Raw genomic sequence first — 24605 nt, 5'->3', positions numbered from 1 at the left:
TATTGGGGCTAGGGATGATGGAAGTTGTTTAACAACACCAAGAGCATCAAGGTTACCTACATGTGGCCTAGGAGACTGGTTTTCAACAGAGAAATCCACACACACACACACACAAAAAGGCAATCCATCCTTTTTGAAACAGATGGCTGGTCTCCATCTCTGCAAGTGGCTACACTTTTGAATCTGCCTTTCAGGACATTCACTGGATGTCCAGTACAAACCCAACTCATTTCACATGGACTACTGGGAGGAAATCTCCACTTTGGTTGTAACCATCCTTCAGTCACTGGTAACTTCTTGCTAGTGCATTTTTTCAAAACCTAAGAAAATAAGTTTAGTTCAAAACAGAATTTAGAGCTTTGTTCTCAGTAACAGAACAAAAACAAAGAACAAAAGAGACACCTGGACTTTTCTTTCTTGATCTTACTGTAATAGTTACATATCTTCGCACAAGGGCTCCCTGAAGTCAGTGGGACGTTTACTGCCAAACAGGGTGGCAACAGTGGTGCAAAGTGTTGTGCTGTGAAGCTTTAGGAGATTTCCACAGGGTCTCCACTGGGGGCGGGGTGGGGGAAGAGTGGGGTGGCTGGGCTGCATAGCAACAAAGCCTTGCAGTCTGCTTCTGCAGAGGAGTTGTTCATTTCAAAGAGGCACAAATCTCTCTCCGACCACCAACTCCTAGGTCATTGGGACAAATCAAATAGAATGTTTGTTCGCTGGTACTTTGAATTCTCAATCTATAATAAAAGATTTTTTAAAAATGCAATGCAGGAAACAATATATCAGCTTTAATGGAATTCTGAACAGTTAATAGGGAGTGTGGAGGGAGAAAATCCAGAACAGAAGAGAGTAATGTTCAGTGTTAAGTGTTGTTCAAAGTCAGATTGGGGTAACAGGACTGTTGTGGCTTTCCAAGCAATGCACATCTCTCCACCCCACCACCCTCCCAGCTTCACCCTGAGCTTCTGTGGAGCAGCAGCTACCTAAGTCAAGGCCACCACATTGGAAGTAAGAGCACATCATGACAGTCTCACTTCAAGCTTGATGATGGGAGCTTCATTCAAAATTCTGCAGAAGACAAACATGAAGATCCCAGTGCAAAGTAGCAGTTTGTGAAAGAATACTTCACATGGCTCAAGCTATCGGGAAATCTTTCCGATTAAGTTACGTACATAGCACTTGCAGACCCTTCAGAAAGGTATTTTAAAGGGGAAAAATACACACACACACACACACGTCAGCGCCATCAGTCACTAAATGAGGATTCACTATCAGAGTTTTCTCCCTCGTTTGCCTTGTCTCCCCACGCAGGCACTGCAGCATCTGGTGTTCTGCAAGGGAAAGGCAAGATATCACAGATAAGATATTGTCCAAAGTGCCAGAAGACACAAACCCCAGAGGTTTCTGACTGCCAGGGGCCTGCTTATTTCAGTGATATAGGAACTATGGCGATTGTTTTGGCCCTATGGAGAAACTACGGGTGATTTAGGAGCTAGGCAAGACATACGCGCAGGAGGCAGGCGTCGAGGTCTGGGGATGTATTGATACAAGTTTCATTATGTATAGGAATACTGGTTTAGGATCTTGGCACCTCAGCCCAGAACATTTGTGCCCAAGTACCTGCCTGTAACATAATGAGCTGTGAAATCAGTAGTGATGCTCTATCCTATGTTTCCATTAGCTGGTACAGCTAAATCTTGGGATCAGGCTGTTAGTATGCTGAAGCTCCTGTCGAGTTTGAATCCAAAGAAAGCAGCCAATATGTTTTTCTTTTAGAGAAAGAACTACTAGAATGTTGTCTGTTCTACTTTAAAATGCTGGCTATGAAGGCAGAGGTCATCTTTCGAGAGACCCTCCCCGTTTCCAGGTGCCCGGTCAGGCAATCTCAGAATTTCGAGTGTTTGTCCTTGAGGGTGGGCCTCCGAGATAGGCTGGGGATTCTGTTGGTGTACCGACCACCCCGCTGCACTTCAGTCTCCCTACCTGAGCTGGCGGGGGTGGTCTCGGAGGTGGCCTTGGGTTCCTCCAGGCTTATTGTTTTGGGGGATTTCAATGTCCACGCTGAGGCCCCCCTAGTGGGTGCGGCTCAGGATTTCATGGCCTCCATGGCAACCATGGGCCTGTCTCAATTGGTATCGGGCCCTACCCACGTGGCGGGACACACTCTGGATCTGGTTTTTGCCGACCGGGAAATAAATGATCTGGAGGTGGGGGAAATTGAGACCACTCCCTTGTCATGGACAGATCATCACCTGGTGGGGTTTAGTTTGACTGCTCCGTCTGCCCTCTGCAGGGGTGGTGGGCCGATTAAGATGGTCCGCCCCCGGAGGCTTATGGATCCGCTTGGATTCCAGACAGCCCTCGGGGAGTTTCCAGTGTCCAGAGCTGGTGACCCTGTCGAGGCCTTGGTTGATCTCTGGAATGGAGAGATGGCCCGGGCTGTTGACACGGTTGCCCCCAAGCGCCCTCTCCGGCTTGGTGGAGCCCGTTCCGCTCCTTGGTTTTCCTCGGAGCTTAGGGCGATGAAGCAACTCGGACGACGGCTGGAGCGACGCTGGAGGAAGAGTCGTCACGAATCCGATCGAACACGGGCTAGAACCCATTTTAGGGACTACGCCGTGGCGGTGGGGGCGGCGAAGAAACGTTTTTTCTCCGCCTCCATTGCGTCTGCTCAGTGCAGGCAAACAGAGCTGTTTCGTGTGGTGAAAACATTGCTCCACACATCCCCCCGGACAATGGGGGAGGAGCCATCTACAGCTCTTTGTGATCGGTTTGCCTGTCACTTTGCAGATAAAGTCGCTTGCATCCGTGCTGACCTGGACTCCAGAGTTTTGGCAGTTCCGGCAGACGTGCCTTTGGCACCATCTGGTCCCGTTGTGTTGGATTCTTTTCGGTTGGTGCGGCCTGAGGATGTGGACAAGATCCTGGGCAGTGTGCGGGCGACTTCGTGCGCTCTTGACCCTTGCCCTTCATGGCTAATAAAAGCTGCCAGGGAGGGGACAGGCAGATGGCTGGAGGTGATGGTTAATGCTTCATTAAGGGAGGGCAGGATGCCATCGTGCCTCAAGGAGGCGGTGGTAAGACCTCTATTAAAAAAGCCCTCCCTTGATCCCTCCAGCCTGGACAACTATAGACCTGTGTCTAACCTTCCCTTTCTGGGCAAGGTGATGGAGCGTGTGGTGGCGTCCCAGCTGCAGAGGGTCTTGGATGATACGGATTATCTGGACCCTTTTCAATCTGGCTTCTGCCCCGGGTATGGGACTGAGACTGCCTTGGTCGCTCTAGTGGATGACCTACGCCGGGAACTAGACAGGGGGAGTGCGTCCCTGTTGGTTCTGCTGGACCTCTCGGCGGCGTTCGATACCATCGACCATGGTATCCTTCTGGGCCGCCTCTCGAGTATGGGAATCGGAGGCACTGCGTTGCAGTGGTTCCGGTCCTTTCTTGAGGGGAGGGTCCAGAAGGTGGTGCTGGGGGACTACTGCTCGGCCCCGTGGCCGTTGGCCTGTGGGGTCCCGCAGGGTTCGGTCTTGTCCCCCATGCTGTTTAACATCTACATGAAGCCGCTGGGAGAGGTCATCCGGGGATTTGGACTGAGTTGTCAGCAATATGCGGATGACACTCAGCTCTATCTCTCCTTGTCATCTGATCCTAGGGAGGCGGTGGATGTCCTGAACCGGGGACTGGAGGCCGTGATGGGTTGGATGTGGGCTAACAAACTGAAATTGAATCCGGATAAGACGGAGGTGCTGTTGGTCAGTAGGAGAGCCAATCGGGATGTGGAGATTTTACCAGTTCTGGATGGGGTTGCACTCCCCTTGAAGGAACAAGTACGCAGCTTGGGGGTACTACTGGACCCGGCTCTGCTTTTGGAAGCTCAGGTGGAGGCGGTGGCCAGGGGTGCCTTTGCACGGCTTCGGCTGGTGCGCCAGCTGCGTCCCTTTCTCGAGAAGGCAGATCTGGCCACGGTTACCCACGCCTTAGTCACGTCGCGGCTGGATTACTGTAACGCGCTCTACGTGGGGCTGCCCTTGAAGAATATCCGGAAACTGCAGCTAGTGCAAAACGCGGCAGCGAGGGTGTTATCCAGAGCTGCCCGTTGGGAACATATCACCCCCATTTTGAAAGAGCTGCACTGGCTGCCGGTTCGTTTCCGGGTCCAATTCAAGGTGCTGGTTTTGACCTTTAAAGCCCTAAACGGTTTGGGCCCGGGGTATTTGAGGGACCGCCTGCTCCCAAGGGTTGCTGCCCGCTTGACGAGGACATCTGAGGGGGCCCTGCTCCGGGTGCTGACAATGAGAGAGGCCCGGCTGTCGTGCACTCGGGACAGGGCCTTCTCTGTTGCTGCCCCCAGACTCTGGAATGCTCTCCCAGTGATCATTCGCTCCTCGGACTCCATCATGGCTTTTAGAAAGCTTGTAAAGACTTGGCTTTTTACCCAGGCTTTTACATAATCGTTTTTACTGCTGCTTCTGGGTGTTTTTATTTCTTGTATTGTTTTATGCCTGTTTTTATATGTTTTTATACTCTTAGCATGTTGTTTTTATTGTGTTTTTATTGTATGTTTTTAACTTTTGTAAACCGCCTTGGGGCTATATTTTAACGAAAAGCGGTATAAAAATACAAAAATAAATAAATAAATAAAAAATAAAGGTCTTCATGCACAAGCTGTTCCACTGCCTAGAATGGGGAACGCTGCCCCCTGTTATAGTTGCTGTACTGGATCAGGGCCACTGCCTCTGGAAGCAGCAGGCCAGCAACAGCATTCTATCCAGCACGCCATGGCTGCCACTCACCCTGTTTTTGCTGGTGTTGGTGGGCCTCGGCAACCGCTTAAGAGTATATAGGAAGCTGCTCTCGACTGAGTCAGACCACTGGTCCATCTGGCTCAGTATTATCTACACAGACTGGCAGCAACTTCTCCAAGGTTGCAGGCAGGAGTCTCTCTCAGCCCTATTTGGAAATGCCAGGGAGGGGACTTGGAACCTTCTGCATGCAAGCATGCAGATGCTCTTCCCCGAGTGGCCCTGTCCCCTGATAGGAATATCTTATAGTGCTCACATGTAGTCTCCCATTCATATGCAACCAGGGCAGACCCTGCTTAGCAAAAGGGACAATTCATGCTTGCTACCACAAGATGAGATCTCCTCCCATATACTATATGCTGATGCTGGCCCTACCTAGTTTCAAATCCCCAGTCAACCATGACACTCACTGGGCAACTCTGGGCCAGTCACACATCAGCAATTAAAATCTCAGTGTTCTTCCCGTTCTGAAAGGCTTTCAGGTTACATTTTTCTCAAGCTGCCAAATGACCAAGATCTCCACCCATCACTGCAAGTGTCAACACAAATCAAGTCTTCATACAAAATAATATTCAAGCTGAACAGTTGTTGTTGCTTACTCTAGAAGATCAGGGTTTAATCCTTCAGAAATCATTTTATTCCTTATTGCCATTACAGGAACACCCTGTGGAGGGGAAAAAAAATGTTAAAAGCCTGGATATTGCTGAATAATTCAGCCTCACCAAGATCCCAACCTTTTTTCATAAGGGGGGGGGGGGGGGAGAAGGCAAAGTAACTTATTTTGTTGATTGAAGCTCATCTTTTGCTATGGCTTCAGCACAGTACAGAGATGAGTCACTGAAAAACTGGGCTCTGTTATTGAGTAATTCTATTACAGAGCCTGCAATTAGCCTGCACTTTTCTTCAAGTAAAACATTTCCAAATGCCTACATAAGTCAGCTGTTGTGGGTGCCCTCTTCTGTGTCAGCTAAGCCCATGTGAAACTCTCTCCGCAACTGCCCCACAAACAGATGCAAGATCCTCAGTACTCTTTTTCAGTATATCTTTTTCTTATATCTGGCTTCTCTGTTGGTCAAAGTTATAAGAGCAAAAGCAATTGGAATTTAGCAAGATGACCAGGGTAACAGAGCCAAAGGAAACAAGAACTGGACACAGAAATGGTTGCAGCACAAACAGGTCAACGGGAGATCAAGGTCCAATTTCTGATTTACGGCCCTTGTTTTAGCAACTGCTACCAAACAGAGATCTAAAGGACAGGGTTTGTGTGGGCAGGACAGTGGCTGGATCTTGGATTTGAAAAAACAATATTCCTGACACTTATTTGCTTAGGACATACCTGTTGCAAATTAGGCCCTGTTAATCTGCTTGTAATCTGGGACCAGGCTCAGCTATCATGGTGCAAAGGAGCAATCTAATGAAGCAGAACTCAGTTCTCATTCTAACTCTTTCACTCAACTTAATATATAACACTTAGGTGGTATGTGGCAAGCCCCGCCCTTGCAGTGCTAAACCAATCACAGAAAAGGCGTGCCCACCACAGGCCAATCTGCCACTCCACTTGGAACGGGAGCATGGTTGAACCCCATGGGATCTGTGTCCTGGGAGGCCAGCCCAAGAACCCGCTAGCAAAGACTGGGGAGGCAGCCATGGGAGAGGCCAGTGGGCAAGATCTGCCACCCCATGTGAAGAAGGGGAGGGCAAGAGTTGGTCCTGGGGTGGGAAGGTGGGAGAAAGGAAGCGGCTCCTCCGCCTGGCTGGAGAGCGAAAGGGAGGGCTGCCTGATAGACGGAAGATACCGCTGAGGAGGGGGGAAGGAGATGAAGAGTGGCATCAGAGGGGCACAACTTGGGGAGGTGGGGTGGCTGTGTGGCTTCTCCTTACCCTCAGGAGGAGCTGGAGCTGGGACACAGGCAGGCATATCCCTGGGCCTGACAGCCAGGCTGCTGCCCGCATGGTGGGGGGGGGGGAGAAGAGGAGATGCTGATCAGCTGGAGGGAGCCCTGACAGACATTCCATCCCTGGAGCAAAGATTGGGGGGAAAGGTTTGATCCTGCTCTGGGGCTAGTGGGGGGTGCTCATGACAACCAGATCTTTTGCAGAGGAGGGTCTTGACTGGCACCCTTCTCCCTATTTCTAACAGGAGCACTTGGGGGAGGGGAGGAGCAGCAAGAGAGGGCTCAGGTGAGGGTGGGTAGGTCTCTGGGGTGAGGGGGCTATAGCGAGGGAAACAATCAAGTACTAGTGCGCAGTTGCTCCGCGCAGGTCAAGCTAGTATCTATGTAAACCGCTTTGGGAACTTTGGTTGAAAAGCAGCATATAACATTTGTCATATTTGTATAACTCTCAACAGAGATGGAACCGCACAGAAGCAGTTGCTCCTAGCTGTCTGGGACCAGTGAGATAGACGACTATGTCTTCTTGGCCTAGGAGAAATAACTCTAGCACTAAGGTTTCAAAACCACAACATGCAAAGGAAGTAACATAAGAACATAAGAACAGCCCTGTTGGATCAGGTCCAAGGCCCATCTAGTCCAGCATCCTGTTTCACACAGTGGCTCACCAGATGCTGCTGGAAGCCACAGGCAGGAGTTGGGGGCATGCCCTCTCTCCTGCTGTTACTACCCTGTAACTGGTACTCAGAGGCATCCTTCTTTTGAGGCTAGAGGTGGCCTATAGCCCTCTGACTAGTAGCCGATGATAGAACATGAAGTTACCCAAACCCTCCTTAAAGCCATCCAGGTTGTTGGCTGTCACCATATCTTGGGGCAGAGAATTCCACAAGTTGATTATGCATTGTGTGAAAGAGTACCTCTGTTTGTTGTCCTAAATTTCCTGGCAATCAATTTCATGGGATGAGCCCCATATAATCCCATTATGGTCCATAATGCCCTAACTGGAACCCACTCACATTAGACAGGGTATGAGACTAAGCTTTCCAGTAAGATTCCCTCAATCTGCCACAATGGGAAACTCTAGGGGGTGGTGAGCCACAGTCTACACCAAAGCCTATCGATGTTAGGCTAGCAAGCTTGTGTGTTCATGTTTGTCCATCTGATGCTTCAGGAATCATTAACCCCTCTTGACGGTTCTCCTCTCCTTTGCTGGGCCAGCAGAAGAAAACCTCTCAAAGACTCCACCTGCTACAAAGATGCTTATAAGTTCTGTGACCTATCCTCACATGAGCTTTTCATTCACTGCTGGCATCAGGTTAGCAGAGGCTCTCAACTAAGTGCCCTTTCAGGTTCCCTTAGTAGGGGGAGGGGGAGCATAGTGAAGTCCAACTGGCGGCCACCATTTTTCTTTATCTCTAATGCAATTTCCCCACCACTGTGTCAAGTGATGCAATGGCAGGGGCACTGCACAACAGTATTGGTAAAGAAAAATGCCAGTCCTGTTTTCATTAGTCTAGTAGCACATCACTATGTTCATGTGGATCTTTAACATGCCACTGTCCTTCAGTCCCCCATCCCACCACCGATAACAGGGTTCAACTAAGAAAAACTTCTCTGAATTCTACAGTATACAAGCCACATTGGATTGGCACAAGAGCAGTCATCAGCCAGCTATACACAAGAAGGGGAGAAAATACTCTCTCAATGAAAGTTCTCCCATTGTTTGTAGAGTATTCACTTGAAGACTCAAACATCCTTCATTCACATTTTCCTGCAGAGAATGATTTGGAGTCCAAACTCTCCATTAGGGATGTTCCAACAAAATCCACTCCTGTGACTCAAAGAGAACTTGTTGCTTTGCCATTACTGATGCAAAGGTCAAAAAGGAAAAACTAAGCCATGTCCATTTTCTGATTTCCAAGGTCTACTAGAGGTATGAAAAGGACGTGAGAAGCCTCAAAATCCAAGTGAACAGTGATACATTTGATCCATGCCAAAACCAACTATACATTTTGACGAAGGTAAGTAAGTAGCTTAAAAGGAGACTGAAGCCTTGAGTGGTGTTTCAGGGAAGTGTGTCCATGCCACTGAGGAAAGTGGAGGGCACAGTCAAGCCTGGCAGAATGATTGCCATGATTAATATTTCCCTACGTGCATCTGTATTTGGGGCTTTTCTCCCCACTAATATAAACTGGCTATCTCCAACAAAAACAATTAAACCAAGCCGTTTAATAGTGGGAATCTACAGCACTGTTATTACTGGGAGTCACACAGGTCTTTTATGACTGGGAGTCACCATCTGCCATATGGAAAATGTAATCCACAGTGTAGAGGGCCTTTTGGTGCCTTTTATCCAGAACTCCTTGAATCCTACAATGGGACAATTATTCCAAAAAAGAAATATTTTCTGACTGGGGGGAAAAAAAAGGCAACTTTTAGCTGGGAATGAAATCACTTCTGAAAAGTTAAAGAACACTGAAAAAAGATGGGCAAGACCATAGCAGATAGGTACGCTTAGAGAAAGCGGTCTGCCATGGAGAAAGCGGTCTGCTGGTTCGCACAAACATGGCCCTGATATGCGGAGGGGGCGGGGATGCACTGTGAGTGCACTCACCCCAATGTAACTGAAGGACGTCCGGATGTGCTGCCAGGGGCATCCTTCAATCTTGTGTGTGTGGGCTCTTCATCTGACTGGTCCCTAAACAAACACTCCAAAACCCTGTTTAAACACTGAAAAATTACTCTTTCAGAATTCTCCACCAAAGAGCTGTCTGGATTGATTATACCCCAAACCATGTGATATCATAAGCATCCAAGAAGAGAAACTCACTCATCTAGGTCAACATAATTTTTTTTTCCCATGGGGAGGGAGGAAGACACGTTTTGGCACAGGGATGATCAAGTAGTTAGGTATACTTAATTATGCAGATACAGGCAAACCTTGCTATCTGTGGATTCCCCATCTGCGGTTTTGCATACCCAAAGTCTGGTAATTGACACCAATTGAGGGGTTAAATTTGCATATCGTGGGTAGTAAAGGAGTAAAGTAAGGAGCCTTTTTGTGGCTCATTTGTGTAAAATAAATTTTAAAACCCACAACTTTTCACAGAAAAACCCCAGATTTTGCACTTTTGAGAGGCATTGCTAGACTGCAGGAGGTCCAAGGAGAATGATAGGGCATTTACTCTGTGTTTCCTTCAGGCCTACAGGAACCTAATCACCACAATGCCATTGTACTTATGACTTGGTTTTCACAGTTTCCTTATCCATGGTAACTGAAGAGAACGGAATCCCCATGATTACCCAGCCCTTCCTGTATAAAATGGTCTTTGCATTCAACCTAGAATTTGTCTATTGCATTTATCCATATATGGGCAGCTTTTGAATGCCTGCAAGATTGAGAGGAGCACATCAAACATTTTTCTTGGTTGGCTCAGTAAAACAGCTGAGTTTCAGAATTGAAGATGATAACCCATTACCAGCATCACACAGACCACAGAGGTGGATGTTTTGTGCCACCCTAGTTTTTACATTATGCTTGCACTGAAAATGGCAACCCTCAAAGCCCATGTCATTTCTATGTGCCTGGTTCCTGAGAATCGATAAGATTCAAGCCCCTTACAGAACTGCAGGTTTGCTGAACTACCAAGTACAGAGAAACAGCTTACATCCACTCTTTGTGAGCAAGGCATGAGAGCATTTAGATACTACGTGGTATATATTTCAGTTGTTTTCAGAGTTCCTGTCCTCAGATAATGTTTTCTACATTGGTTTGATTGCTGAGGACCCCCTGGACACTGAAAAGCATTCTGGGGCATATTTTAAGTGTGTACAGTTCATGCGGGTGTTGGGTGTTGACCAGCCTTCCAGGGCTCACCGTTGCGCCCCCACATCCTGCACATACTGAGAATATCCCCCAAATTCTCTTGCAGTTGTACACCGAAGGAAGAGATCAGTAATGATGGATGTCATCGAGAGAAGATTGTCAACCCCAAGGGATCTTCTCATTAAGAAAACTCTTATATGCTTCTGATAAAACCTAGAAGGAATTCAGGTTGAAAGTAGGATATTCAAAGGGCCATCAAACCATCAATTTCAACACAATGCTTGACTCAGCAAAACAGCAAAAGAGTAAAATAATTTTAAAAAATCTGATCAAGCTAATATGATCAGGGCTGCATAACTCTCAAGGGGACTCCTTTCTAGTCAGATAAATACTTCCTTTCTATTTCAGAAACAGTTTTCTATTCCTTTCAACATTTTTTTATAACCAAACACAAAGCTTCTCACCTAGGTTTCAACCCCAGAAAGTATCATGGGAAATATGAAGTAAGAAATGGATCATATGAAACCCACACCTACATACCTTTCCTTTGATGCAGTTGTGTTTTTTGCTTGCCAAAAGTGTTATCTAACACACATGACACTATAATGATTTATAAATCAAATAAAGAAACTGGACTCGTATCTTACAACTAATGCAAGAGGAATTTAAGATCATATCCTGGAGGCCCATAAACGTTTAGCTTAGGGTTTTATGAAACAGGTGGAGGAGTTGTTCCTTAAATTACAGATAATTTACTTCCAGACCCACCTTTAAGTGGAGAGTCACTACATTCCCTCAAATATTTTTTTAAAAGTAAGCTTATCTGTCTTAAGGGTCAGAGCTGGCTTGGTTATGGCTACAGATGGGCCTTTAAAACAAAAAAACCCATTTATACTCCCTTCAGTTATTGAGGTCTGAACCAGTCACACCCACTGATGCTATCTGCTTCCCATGGATATTTGCCATCATTAATATTGCTTCAAACTTTATAGTGGGCCTATCTAATTTCTTGGTTATCAGGTCAGGATAGATTCATTTCCTCAGTGGCCAAACCATAGCTCACAACGTACTTAGAACACAGGTTCAGTTGGAGGCAATGGTAAGGAGAAAGCTGCTCTACACTTCATGCCAAGTTCCCGCTACATTATATAGGCTACAATTCAACTGAGTTAGGACCTCTGAAACTGGGGGACGTTGCAACTGGGAAAATATTATATGGTTTCACGTGTAGTTCTGTCTCGGCTTCTAGAACCTTTGGGTAGTAGTACCTGGATAGATGGGTTGAGGGGGTGTGCACAGCAGCATACATGCCCTATGCCAACTGGGACTTAAGGACCACATTTGCCATATGAGTCTACCCAAGCCTCACAATCAGCCTCTCAAGCCCTGCTATTCGGCCCACATTCCACACAAATTTGATTGGCAGTTGCCAGGGACTGGGCTTTCTCAGTGGTGGCTACACAGCTTTGGAATCCCGCCCCCTCGAGAAATTCATCAAGCCACTGCCCTTTTTGTTTGCAAGGGTGCTAGAAAGACTTGCCATTTTGCCACACTTTTAACTGCAGTTTTGATCTGGCTGCTGTCTAGTGTGACTGTGTGTGTATTTTACTCTTACTATGGGGATGGGGTCGTAGCTCAGTGGTACAGGATCTGCTTTGCATACAGAGGGTCCCAGGTTCAGTCCCTGGCATCTCCAAGTAGGGCTGGGAAAGCCTGCCAAAAACCTTGGAGAAATCACTGCCAGTCAGTACAAACAATATTGAGGTGGAGGGACACATGATCTGACTTAGTATAAAACAGCTTCCTAAGTTCCTATGATTTTTATATTGGTTCTGATTTTACCTTAATGGTTTTTTTTAGCCATCTTGTGAGGACTTGGTCTTGAATAGCAGGATATAAGCTTTATAAAGAAATGAATTATCCTGACTGCCGTTAGGAAGTTGACTAAAGTTGCCTAGCAGCCAACTTTTTTTTTTTTTAAGGGAAGAGAAATTGTTTTAAACATCACAAAAGCACAGAAGGCAGGAGAGAGAACTCACACTATTGCTTTCCCCTCTTCTCCTGCAGTATCTTTAGTTGACTTTTTTTAAGGAGAGAAAATAACTGAATAAAAATGGGCATCCCATGAAAAGGTCCATAAGCCTTAAAGCAAACTGTCAGCCAAGCATTCTTTCAGCAGCACACTAGTATTTCCACGTCCGCCACTAATTAGCTAGCCACACAACGCCATTGTGCCAGTCCAGAGTCATAGGAAAAATTCTGGGCCAATGAAGGGGCCTGGTGGAATATCCTAACCACCAGACCAAGGGTGTATGCTTTGTATTTAAGCCTGACTCAACTTCAGCCACTGGGCAGAAGCAATGAAGCTAAACTTCTGGTTCCATTTTAATTTCAGGAAGAGTTCACATCGCATCCAAATGGAAGACACGCCAACAACTGGTTGAAATGAGACCAACTTGCATGGTACTATGGGAAAAAGCATCTTTGGAAAATGTGTTACGCATTATTTCAATTTTATTTGCCAGCAAAGGAAGCCATGGGCATCTGCCACCTCCCACTCTTCCACAACACCTTTGTGGAAGAAACAGCCCAAATATTTCTGGCCACCCATACCAGGTCATTTTCTTGTACCTTTGTTCCATAGTGATTCAGAATGCCTTTGTGTTATATTTTCAGAAAAAATAGGAATGACATACCTTTGAACTTTTGAAAATCTTTGTTTTTTTAAATTATTGAAACCCTTAGAATGGCATCCAGTTTTCTCCCTCCAGAACAAGGAGTCATTGCTCTGGAAGACAGGAAACTGTGGATGCCACTCCTGAAAGAATATTGTTGCCATATTTCTATTTGCAGCAGTGCTTAGGTTAGACTCTTGTGAATGGGGGTGGGGTGGGGGTGGAGGCAACCACCTCAGGAAGAAACAAGTTGTTCTATTAAGAACTAATCAGCCTACTTTCCTTTCACTGTCTCTACAACTGGACTAAATTTGGTTCAAATCAAGGTTCACAAGTTAGATTTCTTGCACTTCAAATGATCATGCATCTACCATCTTGGATCAGGGTAAATGACATTATTACAAACTATACCATTGAGATGTCCCTGTGTGTCAAACATTACAACTGTATCAAATTTGGTTCAAATGGGTTAGACAGTGCTCAATTTAGTGCACATGAGCCTCAAAAGTTCACACATCCACCATCTAGGATCAAGGTGGAAGGCATCATTACAAACTACACCATTGGGACATCTCTATGTGTCCATACAGCTGTAGCAAATTTGGTTCAAATCAGTTAGACTGTCTACAAGTTAGTGCACTTGAGCCTCAAAAGTTTACATGTCCACCATCTTGAACTGGGTTGGATGATATTGTCACAATCTACGCCGTTGGTGTCCCTACAGCTGTAGCAAATTTGGTTCAAATGGTTTAAGTGGTTCACAAGTTAGCCCACTTGCTCCTCAAAAGTTTATGTGTCCATCTTGGAACGGGGTGGATGACATCATCACAAACGATGCCATTGAGGTGTCCCTGTGTGTCACTCACTGCAACTGTACGCAATTTGGTTTAAATCGGTTAGTCCACAGATTAGCCCGCTTGCGCCTTGGATGTTCACGTGGCCGCCATCTTAAATTGGAGTGGATGACATCATCACACACCACACCATTTGGGTCCCTACAGCTGTAGCAAATTTGGTTCGAATCAAAGTGGTTCACAAGTTAGTCCACTTGTGCCTCAAAAGTTTATGCGTCCGCCATTTTGGATTGGGGTGGATGACACCATCACAAACTACGCCGTTGAGGTGCCCCTACAACTTTACCCGATTTGGTCCATATTGGTCCAGGCATTGCAAAGTTGATGGGGGCGGGGGGGACACACGGACACACACACAGAATACCGGGTGATCTCATAAGCCTACTGGAAAGTAGGCTAAAAAAGCGGCCTTGTTTGTACCTTCTGTCCAGGGCTGTGTGCATATATGATTTTGTGGGAGTGCAAAAAAAAAAAAAAAACAACAACAACAACAAAAAACCAGAACACAGCAGTGGGTACAGAATTCAATTGAGGATCTCAGCTTTCTCTCCCTCTCTTTAAAAAAAAAATCAAATGCCTAGTCCTTATGGCTGCAAAGATGAACATGACACTGTGATGTAGTGTGTCAGGCAATTGGTCCATCTTGATTAGTATTGCCTACACTGGCTGTTAGTAGCCCTTCACGGTTGTCAAGGGTCTTTTTCAATTCTTCCTGGAGATGCCAGGGACTGATGAAATGGAGACCCTGTGCTTACAAAACAAGTGGCCTACCACTGAGCTATAGCCTCTTCTCAAAGACTTAGCTGGAAGTGTGCATTCAGTGCCTGCCTTCTGAGATCTCAGAGGTCAGGAAAGGTAGCAAACGATAGTTCCAGTATCCAAGTACAAAGACTTCAGTGGGCTTCATTGCTTCTTGCCCTGCCCCATCTCCCTTAAAACACACAGATAGTAAGCATTGCAAAGTAAGAGAGATATGCAAATATATTCAAGTCAGATCATTTCTATAGGTTGCAGAATCCAGCTTTTGTTGACAAAGAATGTGGAGCGGCTAAGCACAGAATCTTAAAATGAGAATCTGCTCATGTTCTGCACCAATTTCAGCACCAGGAGGTTAGGAGGTGCTAATGAGGTGGCTTGCTTGGTTGGAGTAGAACCCAAGAGCCTATCTGCGTGGAACTGACTTGCAAGCATGCGCTACACCCACCACAACATTGCGCAAGACAAGCATTGGACTGGCAGAACATTTCATTATTTATTTATTATTTGTGTGGCCAATGCAGCAGCCACAGGAAACAACTCAGAACAAGCTGAATGAAATCAATAACCAAGTGGCTTGCCACAAATGTGTCGCTAAAAGCTTGTTCCCATCAACTCTGGCATGTGCAGATCAAACATAGAAATTATAGCAGAAGTTTCTCAACAGACAAGCTCAAAGATGAATGGCCATGAATAGACTGCTTGTCCAAAGTGAATTGGTGATCAATCGAGGATAGTCATATCCTCATTCTCCCAACTGCACAAAACACTTCTAACAGAGCAACCAAAAGGTTTGCACAAGATGGCCTGGGGTGGGGGGGGTGGGGGGAGAATCACACAATGCTGGAGTTCTGAAAAACAAAATAAAAAGCCAGTGTAGTGTAGCGGTTACAGTGCTGGACTAGGACTGGGGAGACCCAAGTTCAAATCACCATTCAGCCATGGAACGCAGTCTGGGCCAGTCACTTAAACCCTCAGCCTAACCTACCTCACAGGGTTGTTGTGAGGGTAAAACAACCATGTACACTGCTCTGGGTTCCTTGGAGGAAGAGTGGGGACATAATGAAATAAATAAATAGATAGATAGGCCATCAGGAAAATGTTGCCACCTCCTGAGAAGTGGTGGAAAGGCTTGCTATGAGATTTGGCATACAGTGGGAATATCAGAAACCTGATGGAATGGTGATAATCAGCAGGATACAATTATCCCCAGCAGAAACGTCTACAGAAAGGACAAAATATGTCGTACTGGCAATAGTGCCGCTTTGCTTTGTTTCTTTGGAGGAACTCATTCTGTGAACAAAAAAAGGAGGCCAAAAAAGTAGTATAGAACTGGGATAGACCTCTGACCCCTGTGATGGGGAGACTGAGACGGAGAAAGGAATCATGGGCATGCAAAAGAGAACATGTTACAATGGGCCTTCTGTTATCCTCCCACTGACTAGGTATGTGTACATTCAGATTATGAGTGACACAAAATTGGTCTTAAAAAAAGGAAAAATAAAAAAAGAACTAAAATGTTCCTGGAGGCATTTTCAACACATGGGAGGCATGTGTTGAAAACAGGATGCCAAGCTAGATGCTACGTGAATGTGTCTCAGGAGGATTCTTCTTTTGCTCTCACTTCACATGGTTTCCAAGTGGTGGGGGCCTTTTGGTATGAAAATGAGCTTGGATCTCTTAAAGCAGAGGTTCCTAACCTTGGGTCCCCAGATGTTGTTGGACTACAACTCCCATCATCCCGTGTCACAGTGGCTGAAGGCTAATGTGGCAGAGGACAATGAAAGTCATAGTCCATCATCATCTGGGTACCCAAGATTGGGAACCCTTATCTAAAAGCATGTAAACATGGATGGTAACCTCACCACGGTTACACATCCTCTGGAAACCTTGAATTTACAACAATCCTGGAGGCATTTTCAACACATGGGAGGCATGTGTTGAAAACAGGATGCCAAGCTAGATGCTACGTGAATGTGTCTCAGGAGGATTCTTCTTTTGCTCTCACTTCACATGGTTTCCAAGTGGTGGGGGCTTTTTGGTATGAAAATGAGCTTGGATCTCTTAAAGCAGAGGTTCCTAACCTTGGGTCCCCAGATGTTGTTGGACTACAACTCCCATCATCCCGTGTCACAGTGGCTGAAGGCTAATGTGGCAGAGGACAATGAAAGTCATAGTCCATCATCATCTGGGTACCCAAGATTGGGAACCCTTATCTAAAAGCATGTAAACATGGATGGTAACCTCACCATGGTTACACATCCTCTGGAAACCTTGAATTTACAACACAAGCGATGTAGGGCTGCCGTGAAAGACTGTTTGCTACAGATGTTAGCCTAATTTTCCTGGTTCTGATCAACACTGAAACACAAAATTAACTGCCTTACCACTTGAACCATTTTGAGATATCTGGCATAGCGTGGATCCTTAGCGACAGTTGTTACATTTTCCGAGGCTCCTTCTGTCTTCTGTTGTCCTGTCTCATGGATACTGCCCTGCTGTACAAAGCAAACAAATTGTGCCAATCTTCAGCAACATATGTAGCTTTTTAAATTATTATTGAGAAGCCAGAGAAAACACCTTTTGGAAAATCAACACCACTGTACTATTTACCTCAGACTGAGGTGACACGTTGGTTGACTGTGGCTCTGTTGAGGTTTGTGAGACGGGGCCGTTCATAACATGGTTGACACAGGTGTTGGATACTTCAAACTTGACATCTTCTAGGCCAGGTATAGAAGACAGCTGAAGATGAACATCAAACACAGAAGACAACATTTCAACAATGGGAATACAAAGCTTTTAGCTGCTTACTTAGCATCCAGAGCACATCTTTTCTTTCACACTTATATTAGTAAAGTGCTTATCACTAGGCCTCGTTCGTACTAGACAACTTCACCTCTTGCTTGCCCTACTGCAGTTAAATGTTTCTCATCTGTTTCCATTTACATTCCGTCACTGGGGGCGGGGGAAGAAATCCACTCATATCTGCATGCAGAAAAATGTAGTTCTGACAAAAATGGTACTGTATAAATTATACAGAAAAAACTTTAAGTATGCTTGAAATGAAGAAGAGATGCATTGTGCACAAACCTTTGCATCGAGAATATTGAGTGTCGTTTCAATTTGCTGAATACGCAGTGAGAGCGCTGACAATTTCTGGGAAAGAGGAAAAGAGAGTATTAGTCAATGCTTTATTCATTGTCAAGTGTCTCCTCTGCCTCCCTGTCAAGAAATATTTAACTCCCCAAAGTCAAATGTATTACCTCCATCCTTTGGAGGATAACTACTTTCATGATCAATCACTAATTACAATATTGGGTTATCATGGTGTTAGTTGCTACAGCGCATTGATTCACATACTGCAGAGAAGCCTGATAAATAGTCACTAGCCTACAAAATGTTTAACAGCCAGCCTGCCCAAGATGCCTATGTTCACTACTCATGACCTAAAATAAAAACAAAGGCAATTTATAGGAAGACCTAGCTGATTGGTGGCCTGAAAGAAATTCTTACTTGTCTCAGGTGACCAGGAAAGCAGCTATGCACAAGTCTTCCACAGAAAGTATTTCAAGTTATTAGGTCCAGGGTTCTGAGCCTTGGGTCCTCAGATGTTGTTGGACCACAACTCCCATCATCCAGGAACCAGGAGGCGAGCTGGTCTTGTGATAGCAAGCATGACTTGTCATGACCCTTTGCTAAGCAGGGTCCACCCTGGTTGCATGTGAATGGGAGACTGCATGCTTGAGCACTGGAAGATATTCCCCTTAGGGTATGGAGTCACTCTGGGAAGAGCATCTAGGTTCCAAGTTCCCTCCCTGGCATCTCCAAGATAGGGCTCAGAGAGATTCCTACCTGCAACCTTGGAGAAGCCACTGCCAGTCTGTGTAGACAATACTGAGCGACTGAGCTAGATGGACCAATGGTCTGACCCGGTATATGGCAACTTCCTATGTTCCTAAAGGTTGGGAACTCTTGTATTAGATAATGGTATGGATAGCTAAAGATTGGCAGCAATTCCATCCTCCTGGGACTTGAAAAGATGCTGCTGCTGACAGAAGAACTTTGGCCAGCTTGCCATGCCATCAGTAACAGGCCTAAGTTGTATCTCAGCCGAATCAGGCCCCACTCATCTCCTGGGGTTTGAAAACATGTTGCAATTAAGAGGGAGCTAGGTATGATGGAGACTTTCCAGGATTGAGTACCCAAGATGATGCGGGAAGAGAGGCAGTGGGTGGGAGGAAGAAACAAGAGCTCAACAACATAATTCCATCACTGGTGTTTGTTGCTGCTTAAGCTTATTTGAGAACGCTCTTGCTAATACTTCTCTGGATTTTGTCTTTGTAGGACCAAACAGAATATTTTGCGGGGCACTTTGCCTGCTTTGATTGAATGACTTGTAAGAAATGGTGGAAACTGCTGAAATAAAAGGCAATTTCATCTCCTGCATTCAATTATTTGATGGTTTTATTGTTCAATTTCAAACTGATTTGAATAAACTAAAATTTACACACTGCAGAAACTAAAGTTCAAGCACTGCAACAAGCGTGTAAGATTAAACACCCTGAATTGTCACATACTATGGTTTGTTACTATTTAATTTCAAGAGCATTTGGAATAAAATTGTTTAAAGCCGATGTAAACAGGGCTGTCAAGCAATAAAAGAACAGATGCCTTTTAACCAATTAATCCATTCAATTTAAGTACTACTACAACAAATATTTATATACTGCATTCTGCATGTTACTTCACACCATGGGAAGAGTAGGTTTTTGAGATTTTAAGGAAGTATGAATTCATAACTTAATAAGTGACTATTGCTGCTCATTATTGGAAGGAAAGGCCAAAGACATGACTACTGGTAGTTGGCGGCCACAAGCTACCTCCAAGTTCAGAGATGGTATGCCCCTGAATACAAGTTGCTGGGAAGCAGCAGTGAGAGGTGGCCAGCGGGAGCAGCATGCCTTTATCTCCTGCTTGCGGGCTTCCCAAGGGCATCTGGTGGGCCACTGTGGGAAACAAGACGCTGGACTAGACAGGCCTTGGGCTGGTCTTGTGTATTATTATGTGGGGCTCCCGCTGGCCACCTATCCATCAAAAAAACAGAACAGGTGTGCCTTCAACTCTTAGTCTCACCAACTAAAGCAATTATGGCTTATATAACAAGCTGGAAACACTGGCTAACATCCAGACTAACACTGTGCTGGTGCAACAGTGTTGATATCCAGAGTAATGCTGTGCCATCTCCCTTCCCTCTGAAGGCCAATGTGTCTCCAGGAAATATGCCCCAGTGGGTTGCACAGCCCTTAAGGACATATTTTCGGGAACCACAGAGGGCTTCAGAGAGAAGGGGAGATGGGCAAAAATATCATCTCCAACCAGAGTGCCAATTTGTTTCCGGGTCCAATTCAAGGTGCTGGTTTTGACCTTAACGGTTTGCCCTTAACTGTTTGCTCCCTGGATACCTAAGCAACCGCCTGCTCCCAAAGGTTGCTGCCGCTTGTTGTCCAGTGGGGCTCTGCTTCGGGTGCTGATAATGAGGGAGGCTTGGCTGTTATGCACATGGGATAGGGCTTTCTCAGTTGTTTCCCCCAGACGTTGGAATACTCTCCTCCATCTGCTCCTCAGTCTCCATCACAGTTTTTAGAAAGTATGTGAAAACTTGGCTTTTTACCCTGGCTTTTATATGATTGTTCCTATTGCTGCTGCTTTGTATTTTTTATGCTCATATTGTGCTTGATTTTTAATCTTTTGATCAGATCTGTATTTTTATATTCTAGCAGTATACAAATTTAACAATCAATCAGTCAGCACAGTGCTAGTCTGGGTGCCAGCCACTGATCGCACTTGGGAGAAAAAAGATGGAATTAATCTGATAAAAAGGAAAGCCAACAGATTCACTTGGAAAACCAGAAATGAAAGCGGGGCAGGAAGGTTCCAATTGTGTCTCACAACCAAATGTCACATACAGTTTCTTGAAAAATGCACATTCACTTGCAAAGAGCTAAGCCCGAAGAACTGATATGGAAGCTTTAACTAATAATTGCCAGATGCAGCCAGCCTGTGCCGTACCCAAGTACACTTGGCTGGCATGCTGGCTGGCAGACATGCCACATTCTCACAGCCTTCTGGCACAGTAGTAAGTTTTTGCCTGACTCATGGTGCCAAAAACTTGAGAAACCTGAGAAACATGCCATCCAGTCAACACAAGGGTGGGAGAGGGACTGACAGGGGTGTGTGTGTAGGACTTTTTGGTCCCGCTCCCCCTCTCACTCTTTACAGATGTCTCTTTGTTCTTCATATTGAATGCCATTTTTAAGAACGGCCACACACATGCATTAAGGCTGTCAACAAAATTCAATTTTTCAATTGATAGCTATTCAGGTTCGGGCTGATCCAAAAGGATCTGAGACCATTTATATATGGAAAAACCTGAAAGGTGGAAGTGGCTGATATCCTAAGCTACTCAATGGAAGTCCTGTTAAAATTAAGTAGTCCTTCACAGTAGTGTTTCCCAACCATTTTCACCCTGAGACACAATGAAAAAAACCTGAGGCATACTGCCTCCCAACAAAGACCCCCCCCCTTTTTTTTGCAGTGGCAAAGTACATGATCTTTATTTTCACTTTCTCCTCCAGCCTTGGGACCCTCCTGGAGCATAATAGAGCACGTAACCTTCTCTCTTGGAGCACGGGGGAATGAATCAGTTCCAAAAGTGGGCCGTTTTAAATTCCCCACTTTTGAAGCTGATTTGCTACCTTATGCACCAAGAGGGACACACCTTTCCCAGTGCATTATGAGGCGCTCCAAAAGTGGGGGAGTTTTTGGAGCACATTCGGAGTGAGTCAGAGCAGCACACTGGTTGGGAATGCTGCTTTAGAGTAGCTCCTGAGTAGCACTATTGAGTAACTTAGTCTGGGAGGTCAGCCAATGTCTTCTCCTGAAAGGGCCTCCTCAAGGAAGGAGACAATGCAATATGACTTGATGTACAAGTTTGGCAATAAATTCAGAGAGGTTTGTGACCACAAGAAGTTTTGCTTCTGTGCCTGGTAACTAGGAGATGTTTCTTACCAGCCACAGGTGACTAGTAGAATACTTATTTACAGGCCCAATTTAATAAATGGAAGATAAACCCCACCCTGACCTTCAACTCTGGGAATATGCCACATCACAGTTAACACACACTACAGCCAAAACATCTTCCAATAATAAACAACGCCAAGCCCCGCCAGGCATTGTAGATAGTCCAGATTGCCATGACATATTGAAATAATTTCAACTCAAGACTGTCAGTTTCAGTTAAGTACATAAGAACAACCCTGCTGGATCAGGCCCAAGGCCTATCTAGTCCAGCATCCTGTTTTACACAGTGGCCCACTGGATGCTTCTGAGAAGCCCACAGCTCTCTCCTGCTGTTGCTCCTCTGCAACTGGTATTTAGAGGCATCTTACCTCTTGGGCAGGAGATGGCCTATAGGCCTCAGACTAGTAGCCACATGGGGCAATGTGTCCCAAGGCCAGAATAGCAAAGAATGAAGGGGACACCCATACCCTCTCTGTCAGAGAGAAGGAAGGACCAGAATTGTGCACAGTACTCCTTCTAAAGTGGCCACACCATAGATTTATATAAGGGCATTATGATATTAGCAGTTTTATTTTCAACCCACTTCCTAATGATTTCAAGCATGGAACTGGCCTTTTTTTCAGAGCTGCCACATACAGTGTTGACACTTTCAATGAGCTGTCCACCATGACCCCAAGGTCTCTCTCCTGGTCAGTAACTTACAGCTGAGACCCCATTAGTGTATATGTGAAGTTGGGGTTTTTTTGGGGGGGGTTGCCCCATTATGCATCACTTTACACTTGCTAACACTGAACCACATCTGCCATTTTGTTGCCCACTCCCCCAGTTTGGAGAGCTATTTTTGGAGATCCCTGGGGGACCCCATTTCTTACTTTCCTCCATTTCGAGAGCTGTCCTTTTACACCTATCCTCCGTTTCCTCTCCTTCAACCAGTTACCAATCCACACATGAACCTGTCCCCTTATCCAATCACTGCTATGTTTATTCAAGAAACTTTGGAGGGGAACTTTGTCAAAAGCTTTTTGGAAATACAAGTATACCCGTTCGTTTGCAAAGAAGTCAAGCCACAGTGGTTTCACCACGGAAATGAAACTTTGTAAACTTTACATTAAAATGGGAAGGAAAAGCCATCTAGAGTTGGAAACAAGCAGTCAGCACTTCAGGATCCCCTGTCTGTTAAGTCACACAGATTAGTTGGGAAGTGACTAAGCAACTGAATCATGAATTTCAGTTTAACCGCATCACAGTGCTAATATGCAATCTCAAGATGCTTCTAGGGAGTGGGCCCAATTGACCCTACTTCCCTGGATAACATCCCACCCATGGCAGTTGCTGGTTTCTACCTCGTATTGCTTTTTAGACAGCGAGTCCTTTGGGGATCTTATTTTATTTGTTTATTTTTCTTTCTAATCCACTCTGAGAAATTTTGCTGATAAGTGGTATATACATCATAGTAGTAAAAAAGACAGCTACTGAACAATATTAATATAGTATATACATCTGAACAGAAGACTGAATTTAAGACAACCCTCTTTAAAAATAAAGGTTAAATAGAGGTCATACCTGTATTTCTCCAAAAAGAAGGGGACTGCATTTAAGACAACCCCCCAGTTTCTACAATCAAAGAACTTGGGGGAAACTCATCTTGGAATCAGGTACAACAATAATTAGCAAATGCCCATCGCTATTGGGAGCTGAGGAGAGGAGAGCTGGTCTTGTGGTAGCAAGCATGACTTGTCCCCACAGCTAAGCAGGGTCTGCCCTGGTTGCATCTGAATGGGAGACTTGATGTGTGAACACTGCAAGATATTCCCCTCAGGGGATGAAGCCACTCTGGGAAGAGCATAAAGTCTCAAGTTCCCTCCCTGGCTTCTCCAAGATAGGGCTGAGAGAGATTCCTGCCTGCAACCTTGGAGAAGCCGCTGCCAGTCTGTGAAGACAATACTGAGCTAGATAGACCAATGGTCTGACTCAGTATATGGCAGCTTCCTATGTTCATATGATATAGCAGAGCAGCTAAGAGACTGAGCTGCAAATCAAGACTTGCTTGGCTCAAATCCTACCTCATGAACTCACTAGGTAGCTCTAGGCAAGCCTCTAAGCCTCAGTGCCCTCCTCGGCAATGTGGAGATAATAATCCTCTCGTAGATTTCATTCCTTATTTATTTATTCTTTCAATTTATATGCCACTCTTCTTAAAGTGGCTCAGGGTGCTTTACATTAAAATCACACACACATACTGCAGTCCTCAGCATCTCCCGTTAAAAAGATTGCAGGCAGCAAGCCTGAGACTTTGGAAAGCTGCTGCCAGTAAGAGGAAACAATACTAAAGAGACAGACCAGTGACTTGACTCATTATAAGGCATGAAATGGGCTCCAGAGCATGGTCTACTCAAATGCCCTGGTGGGCCAGAAACATTCACAACTTGACATGCAGGGGCCGAGGTCAATTTTTAGCGCATGATTACCTTAAAATTAAACATCTTATTAGTTACTTGTGGATCTGTTCTCCCTGTCTAGGGACCCATCGTTTCAACCAAGGACAATGGCCAGAAAATAGGTCCTGCCCTGCTCAATCAGTGAGGGCCCTGATTTATCCTCTCCCTAAATCACGGTTGCTTTCAGGCTGCAATCCTAGGCATGCTTATATGGGAGTTAGAGATGTGCACGGAGATGTGCGCGGAGCTGCGGTCCGGCACTGGGGTGGGGGTTCC

The 24605-nt window shown here is 45.5% G+C and overlaps 1 protein-coding gene across 2 annotated transcripts in view; it reads right to left on the bottom strand.

Annotated features, from left to right (window-relative positions):
• Positions 1-766: 766 nt before the first annotated feature.
• The window catches only part of WASHC3 (WASH complex subunit 3), a 30362-nt gene continuing 6523 nt past the window's right edge, over positions 767-24605 (bottom strand). Inside the window, exons 3-7 of one of the 2 annotated variants that reach the window (XM_053256964.1) lie at positions 17902-17967; positions 17422-17553; positions 17196-17303; positions 5405-5469; positions 767-1331 (exon numbers count right to left, since the gene is read on the bottom strand). In XM_053256964.1, coding sequence (XP_053112939.1) covers positions 1247-1331; positions 5405-5469; positions 17196-17303; positions 17422-17553; positions 17902-17967 — 456 coding nt within the window. In that variant the 3' untranslated portion in view covers positions 767-1246. Of the gene's footprint in view, positions 1332-5404; positions 5470-17195; positions 17307-17421; positions 17554-17901; positions 17968-24605 lie in introns of both variants that reach the window. The other variant, XM_053256963.1, reaches the window with a different exon arrangement.

Source organism: Hemicordylus capensis, chromosome 5 (assembly GCF_027244095.1).
Source record: "Hemicordylus capensis ecotype Gifberg chromosome 5, rHemCap1.1.pri, whole genome shotgun sequence".
NCBI classification, from domain to species: domain Eukaryota; kingdom Metazoa; phylum Chordata; class Lepidosauria; order Squamata; family Cordylidae; genus Hemicordylus; species Hemicordylus capensis.
Note: the sequence above shows the minus strand (reverse complement) of the source record. Positions and strands in the feature narration are given on the sequence as shown.